At 45.7% G+C, this 19,890-nt stretch overlaps 1 protein-coding gene across 2 annotated transcripts in view; it reads left to right on the forward strand.

Moving 5' to 3' along the window:
* The window catches only part of LOC124031192 (growth/differentiation factor 11-like), a 50,505-nt gene that overhangs the window by 18,700 nt on the left and 11,915 nt on the right, over positions 1-19,890 (forward strand). For both annotated transcript variants that reach the window (XM_046342149.1, XM_046342150.1), the window contains exon 2: positions 2,435-2,808. In XM_046342149.1, the coding sequence (XP_046198105.1) occupies positions 2,435-2,808 (374 nt within the window). The remainder of the gene's footprint in view (positions 1-2,434; positions 2,809-19,890) is intronic.

Genomic DNA, 19,890 nt, shown 5'->3' on the forward strand with positions numbered 1-19,890 from the left:
CGTCTCAGTAATGACCAACACATCTGGATTGGAGCTGTGGACCCACACTTTCAATTGATACATTTTAGGTAATAATCTTCTAGTGTTAACGTGCAGAAAACTCAGGCTTTTACGAGAGCAGAAATCTGTGAAACAGATATCAGAGGACAAGTCAGAATTGGGGCCAGAGTGTATATGCACATTTGAAGATATCATCAGCAGTAATGCAATCAGGCCACGGCAAAGGACAAGGAGAGCTCTGCAGTGTTTTTTAATGACATTTGAATGTGCATCAGATGGCAACAAGATCATATTGTACAGCAATTTCATCAGGTAACATGAATACAAAGCCGGCAAGAGGTGGTTAGAATAGGATGGGAGGGCAAGAGTCCGTGTAACCAATAGAGTCAGAGTCCCGAGGATGGGACCAAACAGTCTGTCCCACGGTTGGGTAAACAAGCACGTTCATAGTCAACAAGGCACGCAGGAGTTTAGTTTTAGTTTAGTTTATTTTATTTTTACAGGGACAGTGCACATTAATCAACGTTTCAGTAAAAGTGCCGGTTTTAGCCAGCCGGCTAATTTTCAACCGCAGTCCCTGGGCAGGTTATTAAAAACAATTACAATATAGACAATAGCACCATAGAACAAGCAAGACATAGCAACATAGGACAAGCAAGACATAGCATACAGACAGAGCAACATAGAACAAAAAGCAGCAAAACAAAATTCATAAAAGCAACAAAATGTTTCCACACCTCACAAGCTACAGACAACAGACAACATGGAAAGCAGCCACACACAGCTAGGGACCATGTTCACAAATCTGATTGACCTTTAGCCAGGTCTTCAAGCATTTTGTGAAAGTGTGATATGTGGTGCAGTTATGTGTGTCTGATGGCAGTGTATTCCAGACATGGGAAGCTCTCACAGAGAATGCAGATTTACTAAAGGTGCTTTTCCTTAGGGGAACATGAGGCAAATAGCATAAAACAAGAAAAAATATAATGACTTGGGGCTAGCCATTGTAAGTTCAAAGAGTCACTCGCCCCAACAAGATAACTTGAGAGAGTAGCTCTCTGAGTCCAGTAGGCTATAAAAGTATGCGATAAAATAAATAGTAGGCTTATACTAGTTAATTCAAGCATTTCTGAGTAAGCTCACATAATAAGCTTCAAGTTAATTAGCCTACATAAAATTCTGATCAGTAGGCGGGAAAGGGGGGTGGCATCTGTAGCAGATAAGCCAAGGCAGGCGGTGATCAGATCGCCAGGTGGAATCCAAGCAGCAGTGCAGCAGGCAACGGGAGTAGGTGTCACACCCACTTGGGAGAAGCTTTTTTCTGGAGGCAGATTCCATGCTAGCAAGTCTCTGTCCACTGTTTTTTCCACATTCAAAAGGAGTTAGTTAGCTAGCTATATCTCTTCAGTTTCGGTGAATGGTCCTTTACAACATCCAAACAAAGTTGTTGTATTTTGGAGATTACGAGACGGACGTCTTCTGATGTGATCAAAGCAACAATATTGTTTCTTATTGAGGTCATTTACAATTGAAGCATACAATGCTATAATGATATATTTGTAAAGCCATGCTCCAGTCCAGTGTCATTTGAAAAAACATGTTTTACCTTTATTTAACTAGGCACGTCAGTTAAGAACAATTTCTTATTTTCAATGATGGCATAGAAACAGTGGGTTAACTGCCTGTTCAGGGGCAGAAAGACAGATTTTCACCTTGTCAGCTCGGGATTTGATCTTGCAATCTTTCGGTTACTAGTCCAGCGCTCTAACAACTAGGCTACCTGCTGCCCCATTGATCATCCTTTGTATTGACACCTTGTTTGATCTCTTATGTAGAGCTATATTTCTACAGATATTAAGGATCAGATATCTTTTTAATTTTTCACCTAAAATTACATATCCAAATCTAACTGCCTGTAGCTCAGGACATGAAGCAAGGATATGCATAGTCTTGATACAATATGGAAAAAAATGCAAGAGAAAGGTCACAATGTATTATTCCAGGTTAGGCATAATTTCGGTTTTGGCCACTAGATGGCAGCAGTGTATGTGCAAAGTTTTAGACTGATCCAATGAACCATTTCATTTCTGTTTGAAATGTTGTATCAAGTCTGCCCAAATGTGCCTAATTGGTTTATTGATACATTTTCAAGTTCATAACTGTGCACTCTCCTCAAACAATAGCATGGTATTATTTCACTGTAATAGCTACTGTACATTGGACAATGCTTTTTGCAGTTAGATTAACAAGAATTTAAGCTTTCTGTCCATATCAGATATGTCTATGTCCTAGGAAATGTTCTTGTTGCTTACAACCTCATGCTAATCATATTAGCCTACGTTAGCACATCCGTCCCGTGGGGGGACACTGATCCTGTAGAGGTTTTAAACCTTTATTAATGTAGAAACTCTGTTTGTCTTTCTCTATCCCACAGCGGAGCCCTTGGTGCAGGTGGACGGCAAGCCCAGCTGCTGCTTCTTTAAGTTCAGCCCCAAACTCATGTTCACCAAGGTGCTGAAGGCTCAGCTGTGGGTGTACCTTCGGCCGCTGCAGCAGACTTCCACCGTCTACCTGCAGATCCTCAGGCTGAAGCCTGTCACGGAGCAGGGCAGCCGCCACATCCGCATCCGCTCATTGAAGATCGAGCTCAATTCACGTGTGGGCCACTGGCAGAGTATCGACTTCAAGCACGTGCTGCAGAACTGGTTCAAGCAGCCGCACACCAACTGGGGAATCGACATCAATGCCTTCGACGAGAGCGGCAACGACCTGGCAGTGACCTCGCTGAGACCAGGAGAGGAAGGGCTGGTAAGGACCCTCAGACCTGTCGCATCCTTACACACAGACACTTTGTCAACTAATCTGTCCTCGATTCCTGGCATCCTCTCTCCACACCTCCTATTCAAAATGCATTGGAGAAGTAGGTCCAAAGGGAGGGACCTTGGACCTTCTCCTCCAATACGGTTGAGAATTATGCAGGGATATAGGATGCATGGAATTGAGGAAAGACCACTTGAGATACAGTTGAAGTTTACATACACCTTAGCCAAATACATTTAAACTCAGTTTTTCACAATTCCTGACATTTCATCATAGTAAAGATTCCCTGTCTTAGGTCAGTTAGGATCACCACTTTATTTTTAGAATGTGAAATGTCAGAATAATAGTAGAGAGAATGATTTATTTCCTCTTATTTATTTCATCACATTCCCAGTGGGTCAGAAGTTTACATACACTCAATTAGTATTTGGTAGCATTGCCTATGAATTGTTTAACTTGGGTCAAATGTTTTGGGTAGCCTTCCACAAGCTTCCCACAATAAGTTGGGTGAATTTTGGCCCATTCCTCCTGACAGAGCTGGTGTAACTGAGTCAGGTTTGTAGGCCTCCTTGCTTGCACACGCTTTTTCAGTTCTGCCCACAAATTTTCTATGGGATTGATGTCAGGGCTTTGTGATGGCCACTCCAATACCCTGACCTTGTTGTCCTTAAGCCATATTGCCACAACTTTGGAAGTATGCTTGGGGTATTTGTCCATTTAGAAGACCCATTTGTGACCAAGCTTTGATTTTCTGACTGATGTCTTGAGATGTTGCTTCAATATATCCACATAATTTTCCTCCCTCATGATGCCATCTATTTTGTGAAGTGCACCAGTCCCTCCTGCAGCAAAGCACCCCCACAACATGATGCTGCCAGCCCCGTGCTTCACGGTTGGGAAAGTGTTATCCGGCTTGCAAGCCTCCCTCTTTTTCCTCCAAACATAACGATGGCCATTATGGCCAAACAGTTCTATTTGTGTTTTATCAGACCAGAGGACATTCCTCAAAAAAGTACAATCTTTGTCCCCATGTGCAGTTGCAAACCGTAGTCTGGCTTTTTTATGATGGTTTTGGAGTAGTGGCTTCTTCCTTGCTGAGCGGTATGTCATTTATAGGACTCGTTTTACTGTGGATCTAGATACATTTGTACCTGTTTCCTCCAGCATCTTCACTTGGTCCTTTACTGTTGTTCAGGGATTGATTTGCACTTTTCACACCAAAGTACGTTTATCTCTAGGAGACAGAACGCGTCTCCTTCCTGAGTGGTATGGAGGCCGCGTGGTCCCATGGTGTTTATACTTCCGTACTATTGTTTGTACAGATGAACGTAGTACCTTCAGGCGTTTCGAAATTGCTCCTATGGATGAACCAGACTTGTGGAGGTCTACAATTTTTTTTCTGAGGACTTGACTGATTCCCTTAGATTTTCCCATGATGTCAAGCAAAGAGGCACTGAGTTTGAAGGTAGGCCCTGAAATACATCCACAGGTACACCTCCAATTAGCCTATCAGAAGCTTCTAAAGCCATGATACCATTTTCTGGAATTTTCCAAGCTTTTTAAAGGCACAGTCAATTTAGTGTATGTAAACTTTTGACCCACTGGAATTGTGATACAGTGAAATAATCTGCCTGTAAACAATTGTTGTAAATATTACTTGATGTCCTAAACGATTTGCCAAAACTATGGTTTGTTAACAAGACATTTGTGGAGTGGTTGAAAAACGAGTTTTAATGACTCCAACCTAAGTGTATGTAAACTTCCGACTTCAACTGTAGTTATTGACGTTTGTGTTTATTAGGGATCCCCAATAGCTGATACTCTTCCTTGGGTCCAAAAACATTTAGGCACTTACATCACACATAAAACAAAAGATAACAGTACATCATATAACATTATTACACCACTACATAAAGTGTATAATACCACCATACAATATTTCAATGTACGTGTGTGCTAGCTTATGTATGTGTGTGTTTGTACCTGTGTGTGTGTCTCTTCACAGTCCCCACTGTTCCATTTGTATCTGTTTTTACCTGATGTGGAATAGAGTTCCATGTAGTCATGTCTCTATGTAGTACTGTGCACCTCCCATAGTCTGTTCTGGACTTGGGGATTGTGAAGAGTCTTGTGGGGTACGCATAGGTGTCTGAGCTGTGTGCTATTAGTTTAAACAGAAAGCTCAGTGCATTCAGCTTGTCAACACTTTTTACAAAACAAGTAGAGATGAAATCAATCTCTCCACTCCAGCCATGAGAGATTGACATGCATGTCTTAATGTTAGCTCCCTGTTTACATTTAAGGGCCAGCCGTGCTACCCTCTTTTGTGCCAAGTGTAAGCCAATTCACCATCCCTCTGTGGTGAACAGACATTTTAGCTACTGTTGTATTAACATGTTTTGACCATGACAGTTTACAATCCAGGGTTACTCCAAGCAGTTTAGTCACCTCAACGTGCTAAATTTCCACATTATTCATTACAAGATTTAGTTGAGGTTTAGGGAAATATTTTGTCCCAAATACTTAAAATTCCTCAAAGCAAGTGGCATGTCATTAAAGTTTGAAAAAGGGGGCCTAAACAGCTGCCCTGGGGAATTCCTGATTCGACCTGGATTATGTTGTAGAGGCTTCCGTTAAGTAACACCCTCTGTGTTCTGTTAGACAGGTAACTCTTTATCCACAATATAGTGGATGGGTGTAAAGCCATAACATAAGTTTTTCCAGCAGCAGACTGATGTCAAAAGCCACACTGAAGTCTAAATCTTTTCATCAATTTGTCTCAGCCAATCAGTGTAAGTGTTGTGCTTGTTGAATGTCCTTCCCAAAAGTTTACTACGGGTTGGTAACTGGTTGATTGGATGGCTATTTAAGCCAGTAAAGGGGCTTTACTATTCTTAGGTAGCATAATTACTTTTGCTTCCAAGCCTGAGGGCACACTTTCTAGTAGGTTTAAATTGAAGATATGACAAGTATGAGTTGCAATATCGTCCGCTATTATCCGCAGCAATATTCCATCCAAGTTGTCAGACCCCGGTGGCTTGTCATTGTTGGTAGACAATTTCTTCACCTCTTCCACACAGAATTCAAAATTACGATGCTTGTCTTTCATAATATGGTCAGTTATACTTGGATGTATAGTGTGTGCGTTTGTTGCTGGCATGTCATGCCTAAGTTTGCAAATATTTGTTTATTACTTTTACCCCTTTTCTCAATTTCGTGGTATCCAATTGATAGTTAGTCTCTCATCGCTGCAACTCCCCTACGGACTTGGGAGAGGCGAAGGTCGAGAGCCATGCGTCCTCTGAAACACGACCCTGCGATGCCACGCTACTTTTGACATAAGCTGACGCGGAAGCCAGCCGCACCAATGTGTCGGAGGATACACTATCCAACTGATGACAGGGTTTAGCTTGCAGGTGCCTGGCCCGCCACAAGGAGTTGCTAGAGTACGATGAGACAAACCCTCCCCTAACCCGGACGATGCTGGGCCAATTGTGCACCACTTCATGGGTCTCCTGTAACCAGAGGCTGTAGTGACACCGCAGCACTGATGCGCTGCCCCACTCAGGAGTGGAAGTTTGCTAATCTTGCCAATTTTTTTTAAGTAGTTGGCAATATCAGTGGGTTGTGTGATGGATGAGCCATCTAATTCAATGAATGACGCAGCTGAGTTTGCCCAAAATGTAATTGAAGGTGCTCCAAAGCTTTTTACTATCATTTGCTTCGTAGTATAATTTTTTTTTTAGTCAGTTTAGTCACACGATTTCTCGATTTGCAGTGTTTTCCCAATCGGTTGTGCAGCCAGACTTATTTGACATTCCTTTTGCCTCTTCCCTTTCAACCATACAATTTCTCAATTCCTCATAAATCCAAGGGTATTTAACAGTTTGCAGTCATTTTCTTAAATGGTTGCTTATTAGTAACTGGAATAAACAATTTCATAAATGTCAAGTGCAGCATCTGGTTGCACCTCATGACATCACAGAGCAGGAAATATTATTTACATCAACATAGAAATCACTACAAAATGTATTGAACTCTCTCTTATACACTATATTTATCAGGTACGAAGGGAAGACCCAGATCAACAATAGTTTGATGTTCCAAACAGGGGCATGCAATAGACAGGTCAAGGCAGGCAGGGGTCAGAACCAGAGGTGGGACAGCAGGCAGGCTCAGGTTAAGGCAGAGATCGGTAATCCAGAGGGGGGCAGAGGTACCTGTCGGCAGGCAGAGTGGTCAGGCAGGCAGGCAGAGTGGTCAGGCTGGCAGACAGAGTGGTCAGGCTGGCAGGCAGAGTGGTCAGGCTGGCAGGCAGAGTGGTCAGGCTGGCAGGCAGAGTGGTCAGGCTGGCAGGCAGAGTGGTCAGGCTGGCAGGCAGAGTGGTCAGGCTGGCAGGCAGAGTGGTCAGGCAGGCAGGCAGAGTGGTCAGGCAGGCAAGCAGAGTGGTCAGGCAGGCAGGCTCGGGGCCATAACCGGGAGGGCAAGAAAAGAGACTGGGGAAAAAAGCAGGCACTGAAATACAAACTGCTGGTTGACTTGAACAAACGAGACAAATTGGCACAGACAGACAGAAAACGCAGGTAATTTTGCACGCCCAATTTTTCAGTTTTTGATTTGTTAAAAAAGTTTGAAATATCCAATAAATGTCGTTCCACTTCATGATTGTGTCCCACTTGTTGTTGATTCTTCACAAAAAAATACAGTTTTATATCTTTATGTTTGAAGCCTGAAATGTGGCAAAAGGTCGCAAAGTTCAAGGGGGGCGAATACTTTCGCAAGGCTGTTATGCAGGTGAATGAGGACCCAAAAGCGACTTGGCGAAAACAGAGTCTTTAATCCAGTAAAGTAACTTTACAATCAAAAGGCATAATTCTACTCGTAATGACGAGAACAGACTGGAGACTTGATCAAGAACTGCAGGTTGCCTCGGGAAGGCACTTGAACGTAGCAGACTCAGACACCTGCTCACCACGCAGCATCTGAGGGAAACTGTCATGTTTTGTCATTGATTATCATGTCTTGTCCCTGTGCTTCCCCTTCTATTCGTTTCCCTCTGCTGGTCTTATTAGGTTCTTTCCCTCTTTCTATCCCTCTCTCTCCCCCTCCCTCTCTCACTCTCTCGCTCTCTCTTCTCTCTATCGTTCCGTTCCTGCTCCCAGCTGTTCCTATTCCCCTAATCAATCATTTAGTCTTCCCACACCTGTTCCTTATCTTTTCCCCTGATTAGAGTCCCTATTTCTTCCCTTGTTTTCCGTTCCTGTCCTGTCGGATCCTTGTCTATTATTCACCGTGCTGTGTCTATGTATTGCCCTGTCGTGTCGTGTTTCCCTCAGATGCTGCGTGGTGAGCAGGTGTCTGAGTCTGCTACGTTCAAGTGCCTTCCCGAGGCAACCTGCAGTTCTTGATCAAGTCTCCAGTCTGTTCTCGTCATTACGAGTAGTATTATGCCTTTTGTTTGTAAAATAACTTTACTGGATTAAAAACTCTGTTTTCGCCAAGTCGCTTTTGGGTCCTCATTCACCTGCATAACAGAAACACGACACGACAGGGCGATACATAGACACAGCACGGTGAACAATAGACAAGGATCCGACAGGGCAGGAACGGAAAACAAGGAGAGAAATAGGGACTCTAATCAGGGAAAAGGATCGGGAACAGGTGTGGGAAGACTAAATGATTGATTAGGGGAATAGGAACAGCTGGGAGCAGGAACGGAACGATAGAGAGAAGAGAGAGAGGAAGGGAGAGAGAAAAAGGGGAACGAACCTAAAAAGACCAGCAGGGGGAAAATGAACAGAGGGAAAAGCAAAATGACAAGACAATCTAAGACAAAACATGACAGTACCCCCCCACTCACCGAGCGCCTCCTGGCGCACTCGAGGAGGAATCCTGGCGGCAACGGAGGAAATCATCAATAAGCGAACGGTCCAGCACGTCCCGAGACGGAACCCAACTCCTCTCCTCAGGACCGTAACCCTCCCAATCCACTAAGTATTGGTGACCCCGTCCCCGAGAACGCATGTCCATGATTCTACGTACCTTGTAAATAGGTGCGCTCTCGACAAGGACGGGAGGGGGGGAGGGAAGACGAACGGGGGTGCGAAGAAAGGGCTTGACACAGGAGACATGGAAGACAGGATGGACGCGACGAAGATGTCGCGGAAGAAGCAGTCGCACAGCGACAGGATTGACGACCTGGGAGACACGGAACGGACCAATGAACCGCGGAGTCAACTTACGAGAAGCTGTCGTAAGAGGAAGGTTGCGAGTGGAAAGCCACACTCTCTGGCCGCAACAATACCTTGGACTCTTAATCCTGCGTTTATTGGCGGCTCTCACAGTCTGTGCCCTGTAACGGCAAAGTGCAGACCTCACCCTCCTCCAGGTGCGCTCACAACGTTGGACAAACGCTTGAGCGGAGGGAACGCTGGACTCGGCAAGCTGGGATGAGAACAGAGGAGGCTGGTAACCCAGACTACTCTGAAACGGAGATAACCCGGGAGCAGACGAAGGAAGCGAGTTGTGAGCGTATTCTGCCCAGTGGAGCTGTTCTGCCCAAGACGCAGGGTTTCTGAAAGAAAGGCTGCGTAGTATGCGACCAATCGTCTGATTGGCCCTCTCTGCTTGACCGTTAGACTGGGGATGAAACCCGGAAGAGAGACTGACGGACGCACCAATCAAACGACAGAACTCCCTCCAAAACTGTGACGTGAATTGCGGGCCTCTGTCTGAAACGGCGTCTAACGGGAGGCCATGAATTCTGAACACATTCTCGATGATGATTTGTGCCGTCTCCTTAGCGGAAGGAAGTTTAGCGAGGGGAATGAAATGTGCCGCCTTAGAGAACCTATCGACAACCGTAAGAATCACAGTCTTCCCCGCAGACAAAGGCAGACCGGTAATGAAGTCTAGGGCGATGTGAGACCATGGTCGAGAAGGAATGGGGAGCGGTCTGAGACGACCGGCAGGAGGAGAGTTACCCGACTTAGTCTGCGCGCAGTCCGAACAAGCAGCCACGAAACGGCGCGTGTCACGCTCCTGAGTCGGCCACCAAAAGCGCTGGCGAATAGACGCAAGAGTGCCTCGAACACCGGGATGACCAGCTAACTTGGCAGAGTGAGCCCACTGAAGAACAGCCAGACGAGTGGAAACAGGAACGAAAAGGAGGTTCCTAGGACAAGCGCGCGGCGACGCAGTGTGCGTGAGTGCTTGCTTAACCTGTCTTTCAATTCCCCAGACTGTCAACCCGACAACACGCCCATAAGGAAGAATCCCCTCGGGATTAGTAGAAGCCACAGAAGAACTAAACAGACGGGATAAGGCATCAGGCTTGGTGTTCTTGCTACCCGGACGGTAAGAAATCACAAACTCGAAACGAGCGAAAAACAACGCCCAACGAGCTTGACGGGCATTAAGTCGTTTGGCAGAACGGATGTACTCAAGGTTCTTATGGTCTGTCCAAACGACAAAAGGAACGGTCGCCCCCTCCAACCACTGTCGCCATTCGCCTAGGGCTAAGCGGATGGCGAGCAGTTCGCGGTTACCCACATCATAGTTGCGTTCAGATGGCGACAGGCGATGAGAAAAATAAGCGCAAGGATGAACCTTATCGTCAGACTGGAAGCGCTGGGATAGAATGGCTCCCACGCCTACCTCTGAAGCGTCAACCTCGACAGTGAATTGTCTAGTGACGTCAGGAGTAACGAGGATAGGAGCGGACGTAAAACGTTCTTTTAGAAGATCAAAAGCTCCCTGGGCGGAACCGGACCACTTAAAACACGTCTTGACAGAAGTAAGAGCTGTGAGAGGGGCAGCAACTTGACCGAAATTACGAATGAAACGCCGATAGAAATTAGCGAAACCTAAAAAGCGCTGCAACTCGACACGTGACCTTGGAACGGGCCAATCACTGACAGCTTGGACCTTAGCGGAATCCATCTGAATGCCTTCAGCGGAAATAACGGAACCGAGAAAAGTAACGGAGGAGACATGAAAAGAGCACTTCTCAGCCTTCACGTAGAGACAATTCTCTAAAAGGCGCTGTAGAACACGTCGAACGTGCTGAACATGAATCTCGAGTGACGGTGAAAAAATCAGGATATCGTCAAGATAGACAAAAACAAAGATGTTCAGCATGTCTCTCAGAACATCATTAACTAATGCCTGAAAAACAGCTGGCGCATTGGCGAGACCAAACGGCAGAACCCGGTACTCAAAATGCCCTAACGGAGTGTTAAACGCCGTTTTCCACTCGTCCCCCTCTCTGATGCGCACGAGATGGTAAGCGTTACGAAGGTCCAACTTAGTAAAGCACCTGGCTCCCTGCAGAATCTCGAAGGCTGATGACATAAGGGGAAGCGGATAACGATTCTTAACCGTTATGTCATTCAGCCCTCGATAATCCACGCAGGGGCGCAGAGTACCGTCCTTCTTCTTAACAAAAAGAACCCGCCCCGGCCGGAGAGGAAGAAGGCACTATGGTACCGGCGTCAAGAGACACAGATAAATAATCCTCGAGAGCCTTACGTTCGGGAGCCGACAGAGAGTATAGTCTACCCCGAGGAGGAGTGGTCCCCGGAAGGAGATCAATACTACAATCATACGACCGGTGAGGAGGAAGGGAGTTGGCTCGGGACCGACTGAAGACCGTGCGCAGATCATGATATTCCTCCGGCACTCCTGTCAAATCGCCAGGTTCCTCCTGAGAAGTGGGAACAGAAGAAATGGGAGGGATGGCAGACATTAAACACTTCACATGACAAGAAACGTTCCAGGATAGGATAGAATTACTAGACCAATTAATAGAAGGATTATGACATACTAGCCAGGGATGACCCAAAACAACAGGTGTAAAAGGTGAACGAAAAATCAAAAAAGAAATAGTCTCACTGTGGTTACCAGATACTGTGAGAGTTAAAGGTAGTGTCTCAAATCTGATACTGGGAAGATGACTACCATCTAAGGCAAACATGGGCGTAGGCTTGTCTAACTGTCTGAAAGGAATGTCATGTTTCCGAGCCCATGCTTCGTCCATGAAACAACCCTCAGCCCCAGAGTCAATCAAGGCACTGCATGTAGCACCCGAACCGTTCCAGCGTAGATGGACCGACATAGTAGTACAGGATCTAGATGAAGAGACCTGAGTAGTAGCGCTCACCAGTAGCCCTCCGCTTACTGATGAGCTCTGGCCTTTACTGGACATGAATTGACAAAATGTCCATCAAATCCGCAATAGAGGCACAGGCGGTTGGTGATCCTCCGTTCCCTCTCCTTGGTCGAGATGCGAATACCTCCCAGCTGCATGGGCTCAGTCTCTGAGCCAGAGGAGGGAGATGGTTGCGATGCGGAGCAGGGAAACACCGTTGACGCGAGCTCTCTTCCACGAGCTTGGTGACGAAGATCTACCCGTCGTTCTATGCGGATGGCGAGAGCAATCAAAGAGTCCACACTGGAAGGAACCTCCCGAGAGAGAATCTCATCTTTGACCACTGCGTGGAGTCCCTCCAGAAAACGAGCGAGCAGCGCCGGCTCGTTCCAGTCACTAGAGGCAGCAAGAGTGCGAAACTCTATAGAGTAATCCGTTATGGATCGATCACCTTGGCATAGGGAAGCCAGGGCCCTAGAAGCCTCCCTACCAAAAACTGAACGGTCAAAAACTCGAATCATCTCCTCTTTAAAGTTCTGGTAATTGTTTGAACAATCAGCCCTTGCCTCCCAGATAGCTGTGCCCCACTCTCGAGCCCGGCCAGTAAGGAGTGAAATGACGTAAGCAACCCGAGCTCTCTCGCTAGAGTATGTGTTGGGTTGGAGAGAGAACACAATATCACACTGTGTGAGAAAGGAGCGGCACTCCGTGGGCTGCCCGGAGTAGCAAGGTGGGTTATTAACCCTAGGTTCCGGAGGCTCGGCAGGCCAGGAAGTAACAGGTGGCACGAGACGAAGACTCTGGAACTGTCCAGAGAGGTCGGAAACCTGAGCGGCCAGGTTCTCCACGGCATGGCGAGCAGCAGACAATTCCTGCTCGTGTCTGCCGAGCATGGCTCCTTGGATCTCGACGGCAGTGTTACGAGCATCTGTAGTCGCTGGGTCCATTCTTTGGTCGGATCCTTCTGTTATGCAGGTGAATGAGGACCCAAAAGCGACTTGGCGAAAACAGAGTCTTTAATCCAGTAAAGTAACTTTACAATCAAAAGGCATAATTCTACTCGTAATGACGAGAACAGACTGGAGACTTGATCAAGAACTGCAGGTTGCCTCGGGAAGGCACTTGAACGTAGCAGACTCAGACACCTGCTCACCACGCAGCATCTGAGGGAAACACGACACGACAGGGCGATACATAGACACAGCACGGTGAACAATAGACAAGGATCCGACAGGGCAGGAACGGAAAACAAGGAGAGAAATAGGGACTCTAATCAGGGAAAAGGATCGGGAACAGGTGTGGGAAGACTAAATGATTGATTAGGGGAATAGGAACAGCTGGGAGCAGGAACGGAACGATAGAGAGAAGAGAGAGAGGAAGGGAGAGAGAAAAAGGGGAACGAACCTAAAAAGACCAGCAGGGGGAAAATGAACAGAGGGAAAAGCAAAATGACAAGACAATCTAAGACAAAACATGACAAAGGCACTGTATAAATATACAGGGGATAATGGGGAAGATGGGTGACACATGGAGGGGGGTGGAGACAATCACAAAGACTGGTGAAACAGATCAGGATCTGACAATATTAGGCTCAGCCTTTGGAACTTTGATATGGCTACTATATTGTGATTGCTACAGCCGATGGCTTTAAAGCAAATTTCAGCAGCATTAGTAAAGATGTTGATGATTACATGTTGATGATTTCATTCCTGTGCAGTTTGTAACTACGCTTGTAGGTTGACTGATAACCTGAACCAGCTTGCAGGCACTGGTTACATTTTGAAGCTTTTTCTTGAGTGGGCAGCGTGATGAAATCCAGTAAATATTTAAAATCACCCAGAAAATGTACTTCTGTTGAAATCACATATCAAGCATTTCAAACATATTATCCAGATACTAACTGTTAGCACTTGGTGGTCTATAGCAAGAATGGGCTTTAGGTGAGGCAGATAAACATGTAGACATATTACTTCAACAGTATTTAACATGAGATTCTCTCTAATCTTTACAGGAATGTGGTTCTGAATATAGACCGCAACACTTCACCCATTGGCATTTCTGTCTTGTCTGTAGATGTTAAAGCCATGTATTGCTACCACTGTATCAAAGGTATTATCCAAGTGAGTTTCAGAAATATAATATTAATGTCATCTTTTACGAGCAAGTTATTGATTTCATGGAACTTGTTTCATAGCCCACGTTAACAGATGCAGCCTATTTTTAGAATTTTTCTGGGATGCTTGTTTTTATTGCTTTACTGGGAAGCTTATCAGAAGTAGACATGACAATGTTATTTATATTCGAGCTGATAGTGCAGGGTGAGCGGCACACAGGACTTCCTAGTAGGGCACACCACATCTGTGGTATTAGTAAAACTCTGGTTTATAGGCACTTGATTACTGCGTACAATAGCTGTAGGATCAACAGAGGCATTCATGGCAGTTAGAGGGACATAAATTAGGTTACTTACATTGTGTCTGCCAACACCCCTGGGATAATGTACATTAGCAGCAGCACTACAACAACCTAGCGACACAACGGTAGGGATCATCTGAGCTGTCTCAACGCAGCCTTGAAATGTGTGGACAGGAGCCAAGATGATTTGGATGGACTCCGTCATTCCTGTAGAGCATCTTCTGTTTTCAGAAACTGTCAAAGTGATCTATGAAAGTGATTCCAACAGAGCTATAATCTTTTAGCCAGGTGTGTAATGCCAGTAGCCAGTAAATATTTCACACCCACGGCCCAACGATGGTACCGGACCTGAAATAATTGGCCGCTTTTAAAAAATCTTTCACTGCTAGAATTAGTACTTTAAAATCAATTTTCAGCAGTTCCGAGCTAGTCCTCCTAATATCGTTTGACCCCACATAGACTACGACAGCATCAGCTCCCGGCATAAGTCATAGAATGGTCGAAAGCAGCCTTGTAATATCCTGTACTTGTGCTCTAGGATAGCACAGGATTTTTGCCCCAGGAACCATGATATTTCTTACCATAGAACTGCCAATGATGACAGCTGGTGCAATGGCAGAGGAGGTCCAGACGTTGTTTCGCCTCAAATGGTTTCGAAAACCCCACAAGGACCGAAGGGCGGTGGGGCCAGATGGACCCGAGCCAGCTGTAGTATCCACCATGGATCATCGACTGCATCCCTACATCATCGACTGCATCCTTATGTAATACATGTATCACTAGCCACTTTAACTATGCCACTTTGTTTACTTTGTCTACATACTCATCTCATATGTATATACTGTACTCGATACCATCTACTGTATGCTGCTCTGTACCATCACTCATTCATATATCCTTATGTACATATTCCTTATCCCCTTACACTGTGTATAAGACAGTAGTTTTGGAATTGTTAGTTAGATTACTTGTTGGTTATCACTGCATTGTCGGAACTAGAAGCACAAGCATTTCACTACACTCACATTAACATCTGCTAACCATGTGTATGTGACAAATAAAATTTGATTTGGATGGTGAATTGGCCAGAGTCTTGGACAGCCTCACGGTCTGATGAGGGTGAAAGCTCTGAGGATCTGAACCCGAGGTAGAAGCCACCGGAGAGGGGAACAGAACAGAGGACGAAGGCGCAGGTACCTCTGGATACGATCTCGAATCGGAAGCACCCAGGGAAGAAGGTGCTGGAACCTCTGGATCCAGGACGGAGAAGCTATTTCTGGTCTGTGTCCACTCCGGGCTTAACATCTCCAAGGAGGCCTCCGTTGCCAGAGGACGCTGTTTTCGACTTCCACGGCAGGTGACATATTTCCATGGCTGATTGGTAGGATCGAGAACAGGAACATACACCAAGTCATCAAGGAACATCCTACTAGCTCCATTCTCCAGGGAAGGGGGGACCCCTTCGGGGAGGGATACCTGCAGAGTACCGGCCAGTTGGCTGCGGAGATCTGACACGGTGGCAACACTTCCACGAGGCCAGAGCGGCATCTGGCTACTGGGGTGGAAAAGAAAGGTAGGCAGGTGTGGATTCTCCTGTAGCTTGTGTAGGTTCGCTACTTGTTTGCTGAGAGTAGCCACTTTACCCCTGTAGTTCTCTGCCAGCAAACAGTTGCTACATTGTAAGTCACGGAGGTCCACATTGTCTCAGAATAAAGCAAAATAAACACAGATCCTGCAGCTTTTAAAATGTTTGTTAGTGTCCTCCATTTGAGGTTCCAGGCTAGCTAGTTAAGCCACCCGGGCCTACATGTCTCTCGTCTTGACAGGGAATTCTCAACTTATCCGAGAGAGAACCACACTCCTATTAAAAACGTCAGGCCAAGGTAAGCCTACACAATTAATATAATTTGTTTTTACATTGACAATGTGAAAAATGAATGGCAGTTTAGAGTTTTATAACTCAGGTTAGCAAAAGACGTTTTATCAACAACGCAGTGTGTTGATGGAGTGATTTGGTTTGTTAAAATTAGATTGACCCATCCAATGGTTGTTTCTAACTATTAAAACAAACAACAAATTCACCTCTTTTCTTGGATAAAAAAAAGTATCCAAGACTTGGTATTGTCTACTCAAATATAGCTTAGCATTAGCATTGTTAAGGGCAACACAAGCCAATGCCAGCAAACAAGTTATTTTACAAGACAATTTAAAGTAACAGTTTACTTGAATGATGCAAAATCCAGCCTGCAAACTGTCTTTATAGAACTCGCCACCTTGTAGTCCTAAAAAAACAAAAAATAATTATCTGGTTGTTCAGCCATTCATATTGGCAAAATTAATGGGGAAAGAATAGGGTTTTGGAATAATTGCCGAAAAGGTCTGCGAATAAGAGGCTTAACATGACCTTTATGCATTATGAAGCCTTTATGTGCATGTTTATTTTATTACATAAAATATTCAAAATTCACAAAAAGTGACATTAGCTGTTGAAGATTATCTCATAGAACAAAACGTATAAAGAAGCCCATGTTTACCACGGACCTTATTTTCAGCGTTTATCAAATAACCCTACAAAAATGACATTAATTTCCCCATAGGCTTTGTTCAACGAACCATGGCATAGTGCCTACAAAAACCATTACGATTGCTCTCTATAATACCCAATCCTTTTATCAATGCAAAACATTTTTCATTATCTGATGTGCATTATGCATCCGAAGTCAGCTTTACTATTCATAAACTGTCCATACAGTTTGCTGCTATAATAGGTTTCACTCTTCTGGGAAGGCTTTCCACTAGATGTTAGAACATTGCTGCGGGGACTTGCTTCCATTCAGCCACAAGTGCATTAGTGAGGTCGGGCCCTGATGGTGGGCGATTAGGCCTGGCTTGCAGTTGTTACGTTACAGCCTTATTCGAAAATGTATTAAATTATACCCCATAATGACAAAGCAAAAACGGGTTTAGAAATGTGTGCTAATTTATTAGAAATAAAAAAATGAAACACATTTACATAAGTATGCAGACCCTTTACTCAGTACATTTTTGAAGCACCTTTGGCAGCAAATACAGCATAGTCTTCTTGGGTACAACACTACAATCTTGGCACACCTGTATGTGGGGAGTTTCTCCCATTCTTCTCTGCAGATCCTCTCAAGCGCTGTCAGGTATTTTCAGGTCTCTCCAGAGATGTTCGATCACGTTCAAGTCCAGTCTCTGACTTGGCCACTCAAGGATATTCATGGAGTGTTTCCCATGCTTGTTCAATGAACCATTAACAATTAATGAACATGCACCTGTGGAACGGTCATTAAGACAATAACAACTTAGATGGTAGGCAATTAAGGTCAAAGTTATGACAACTTAGGACACGAAAGAGACCTTTCCACTGACTCTGAAAAACACCAAAAGAAATATGCCCAGGGTGTCATGTTTTGTCATTTATTATCTTGTCTTGTCCCTGTGCTTCCCATTCTATTCGTTTCCCTCTGCTGGTCTTATTAGGTTCTTTCCCTCTTTCTATCCCTCTCTCTCCCCCTCCCTCTCTCACTCTCTCGCTCTCTCTTCTCTCTATCGTTCCGTTCCTGCTCCCAGCTGTTCCTATTCCCCTAATCAATCATTTAGTCTTCCCACACCTGTTCCCGATCCTTTCCCCTGATTAGAGTCCCTATTTCTTCCTTTGTGTTCCGTTCCTGTCCTGTCGGTTCCTTGTCTAGAATTCACCGTGCTGTGTTTGTGTATCGCCCTGTCGTGTCGTGTTTTCCTCAGATGCTGCGTGGTGAGCAGGTGTCTGAGTCTGTCTGGTTCAAGTGCCTTCCCGAGGCAACCTGCTGTTCACCTGCTGTTCAAGATCGAGTCTCCAGTTTGTCCTCGTCATTTCGAGTGAAAGTTGTGTTTTTTGTTTGTATTTACTTTACTGGATTAAAGACTCTGTTTTCGCCAAGTCGCTTTTGGGTCCTCTTTCACCTGCATGACAGAAGGAACCGACCAAGGAATGGACCCAGCGACTTCAGACGCTCGTTACACTGCCGTCGAGATCCAAAAGCCCATGCTCGGCAGACACGAGCAGGAATTGTCTGCTGCTCGCCATGCCGTGGAGAACCTGGCCGCTCAGGTTTCCGACCTCTCTGGACAGTTCCAGAGTCTACGTCTCGTGCCACCTGTTACTTCCTGGCCTGCCGAGCCTCCAGAACCTAGGGTTAATAACCCACCTTGCTACTCCGGGCAGCCCACTGAGTGCCGCTCCTTTCTCACGCAGTGTGAGATTGTGTTCTCTCTCCAACCCAACACATACTCTAGAGAGAGAGCTCGGGTTGCTTACGTCATTTCACTCCTTACTGGCCGGGCTCGAGAATGGGGCACAGCTATCTGGGAGGCAAGGGCTGATTGCTCTAACAAGTTCCAGAACTTTAAAGAGGAGATGATTCGGGTTTTTGACCGTTCAGTTTTTGGTAGGGAGGCTTCTAGGGCCCTGGCTTCCTTATGCCAAGGTGAACGGTCCATAACGGATTATTCTATTGAGTTTCGCACTCTTGCTGCCTCTAGTGAGTGGAACGAGCCGGCGCTGCTCGCTCGTTTTCTGGAGGGACTCCACGCAGTGGTTAAGGATGAGATTCTCTCCCGGGAGGTTCCTTCAGATGTGGACTCTTTGATTGCTCTCGCCATCCGCATAGAACGACGGGTAGATCTTCGTCACCGGGCTCGTGGAAGAGAGCTCGCATCAACGGTGTTTCCCTGCTCCGCATCGCAACCATCTCCCTCCTCTGGCTCAGAGTCTGAGCCCATGCAGCTGGGAGGGATTCGCATCTCGACTAAGGAGAGGGAACGGAGGATCACCAACCGCCTGTGCCTCTATTGCGGAGTTGCTGGACATTTTGTTAATTCATGTCCAGTAAAAGCCAGAGCTCATCTGTAAGCGGAGGGCTACAGGTGAGCGCAACTACTCAAGTCTCTCCATCAAAATCCTGTACTACTTTGTCGGTCCATCTACGCTGGACCGGTTCGGGTGCTACATGTAGTGCCTTGATAGACTCTGGGGCTGAGGGTTGTTTCATGGACGAAGCATGGGTTCGGAAACATGACATTCCTTTCAGAGAGTTAGAGAAGCCTACGCCCATGTTCGCCTTAGATGGTAGTCATCTTCCCAGTATCAGATTTGAGACACTACCTTTAACCCTCACAGTATCTGGTAACCACAGTGAGACTATTTCTTTTTTGATTTTTCGTTCACCGTTTACACCTGTTGTTTTGGGTCATCCCTGGCTAGTATGTCATAATCCTTCTATTAATTGGTCTAGTAATTCTATCCTATCCTGGAACGTTTCTTGTCATGTGAAGTGTTTAATGTCTGCCATCCCTCCCGTTTCTTCTGTCCCTACTTCTCAGGAGGAACCTGGCGATTTGACAGGAGTGCCGGAGGAATATCATGATCTGCGCACGGTCTTCAGTCGGTCCCGAGCCAACTCCCTTCCTCCTCACCGGTCGTATGATTGTAGTATTGATCTCCT

Source organism: Oncorhynchus gorbuscha, linkage group LG03 (genome assembly GCF_021184085.1).
Source record: "Oncorhynchus gorbuscha isolate QuinsamMale2020 ecotype Even-year linkage group LG03, OgorEven_v1.0, whole genome shotgun sequence".
Lineage (NCBI taxonomy): Eukaryota > Metazoa > Chordata > Actinopteri > Salmoniformes > Salmonidae > Oncorhynchus > Oncorhynchus gorbuscha.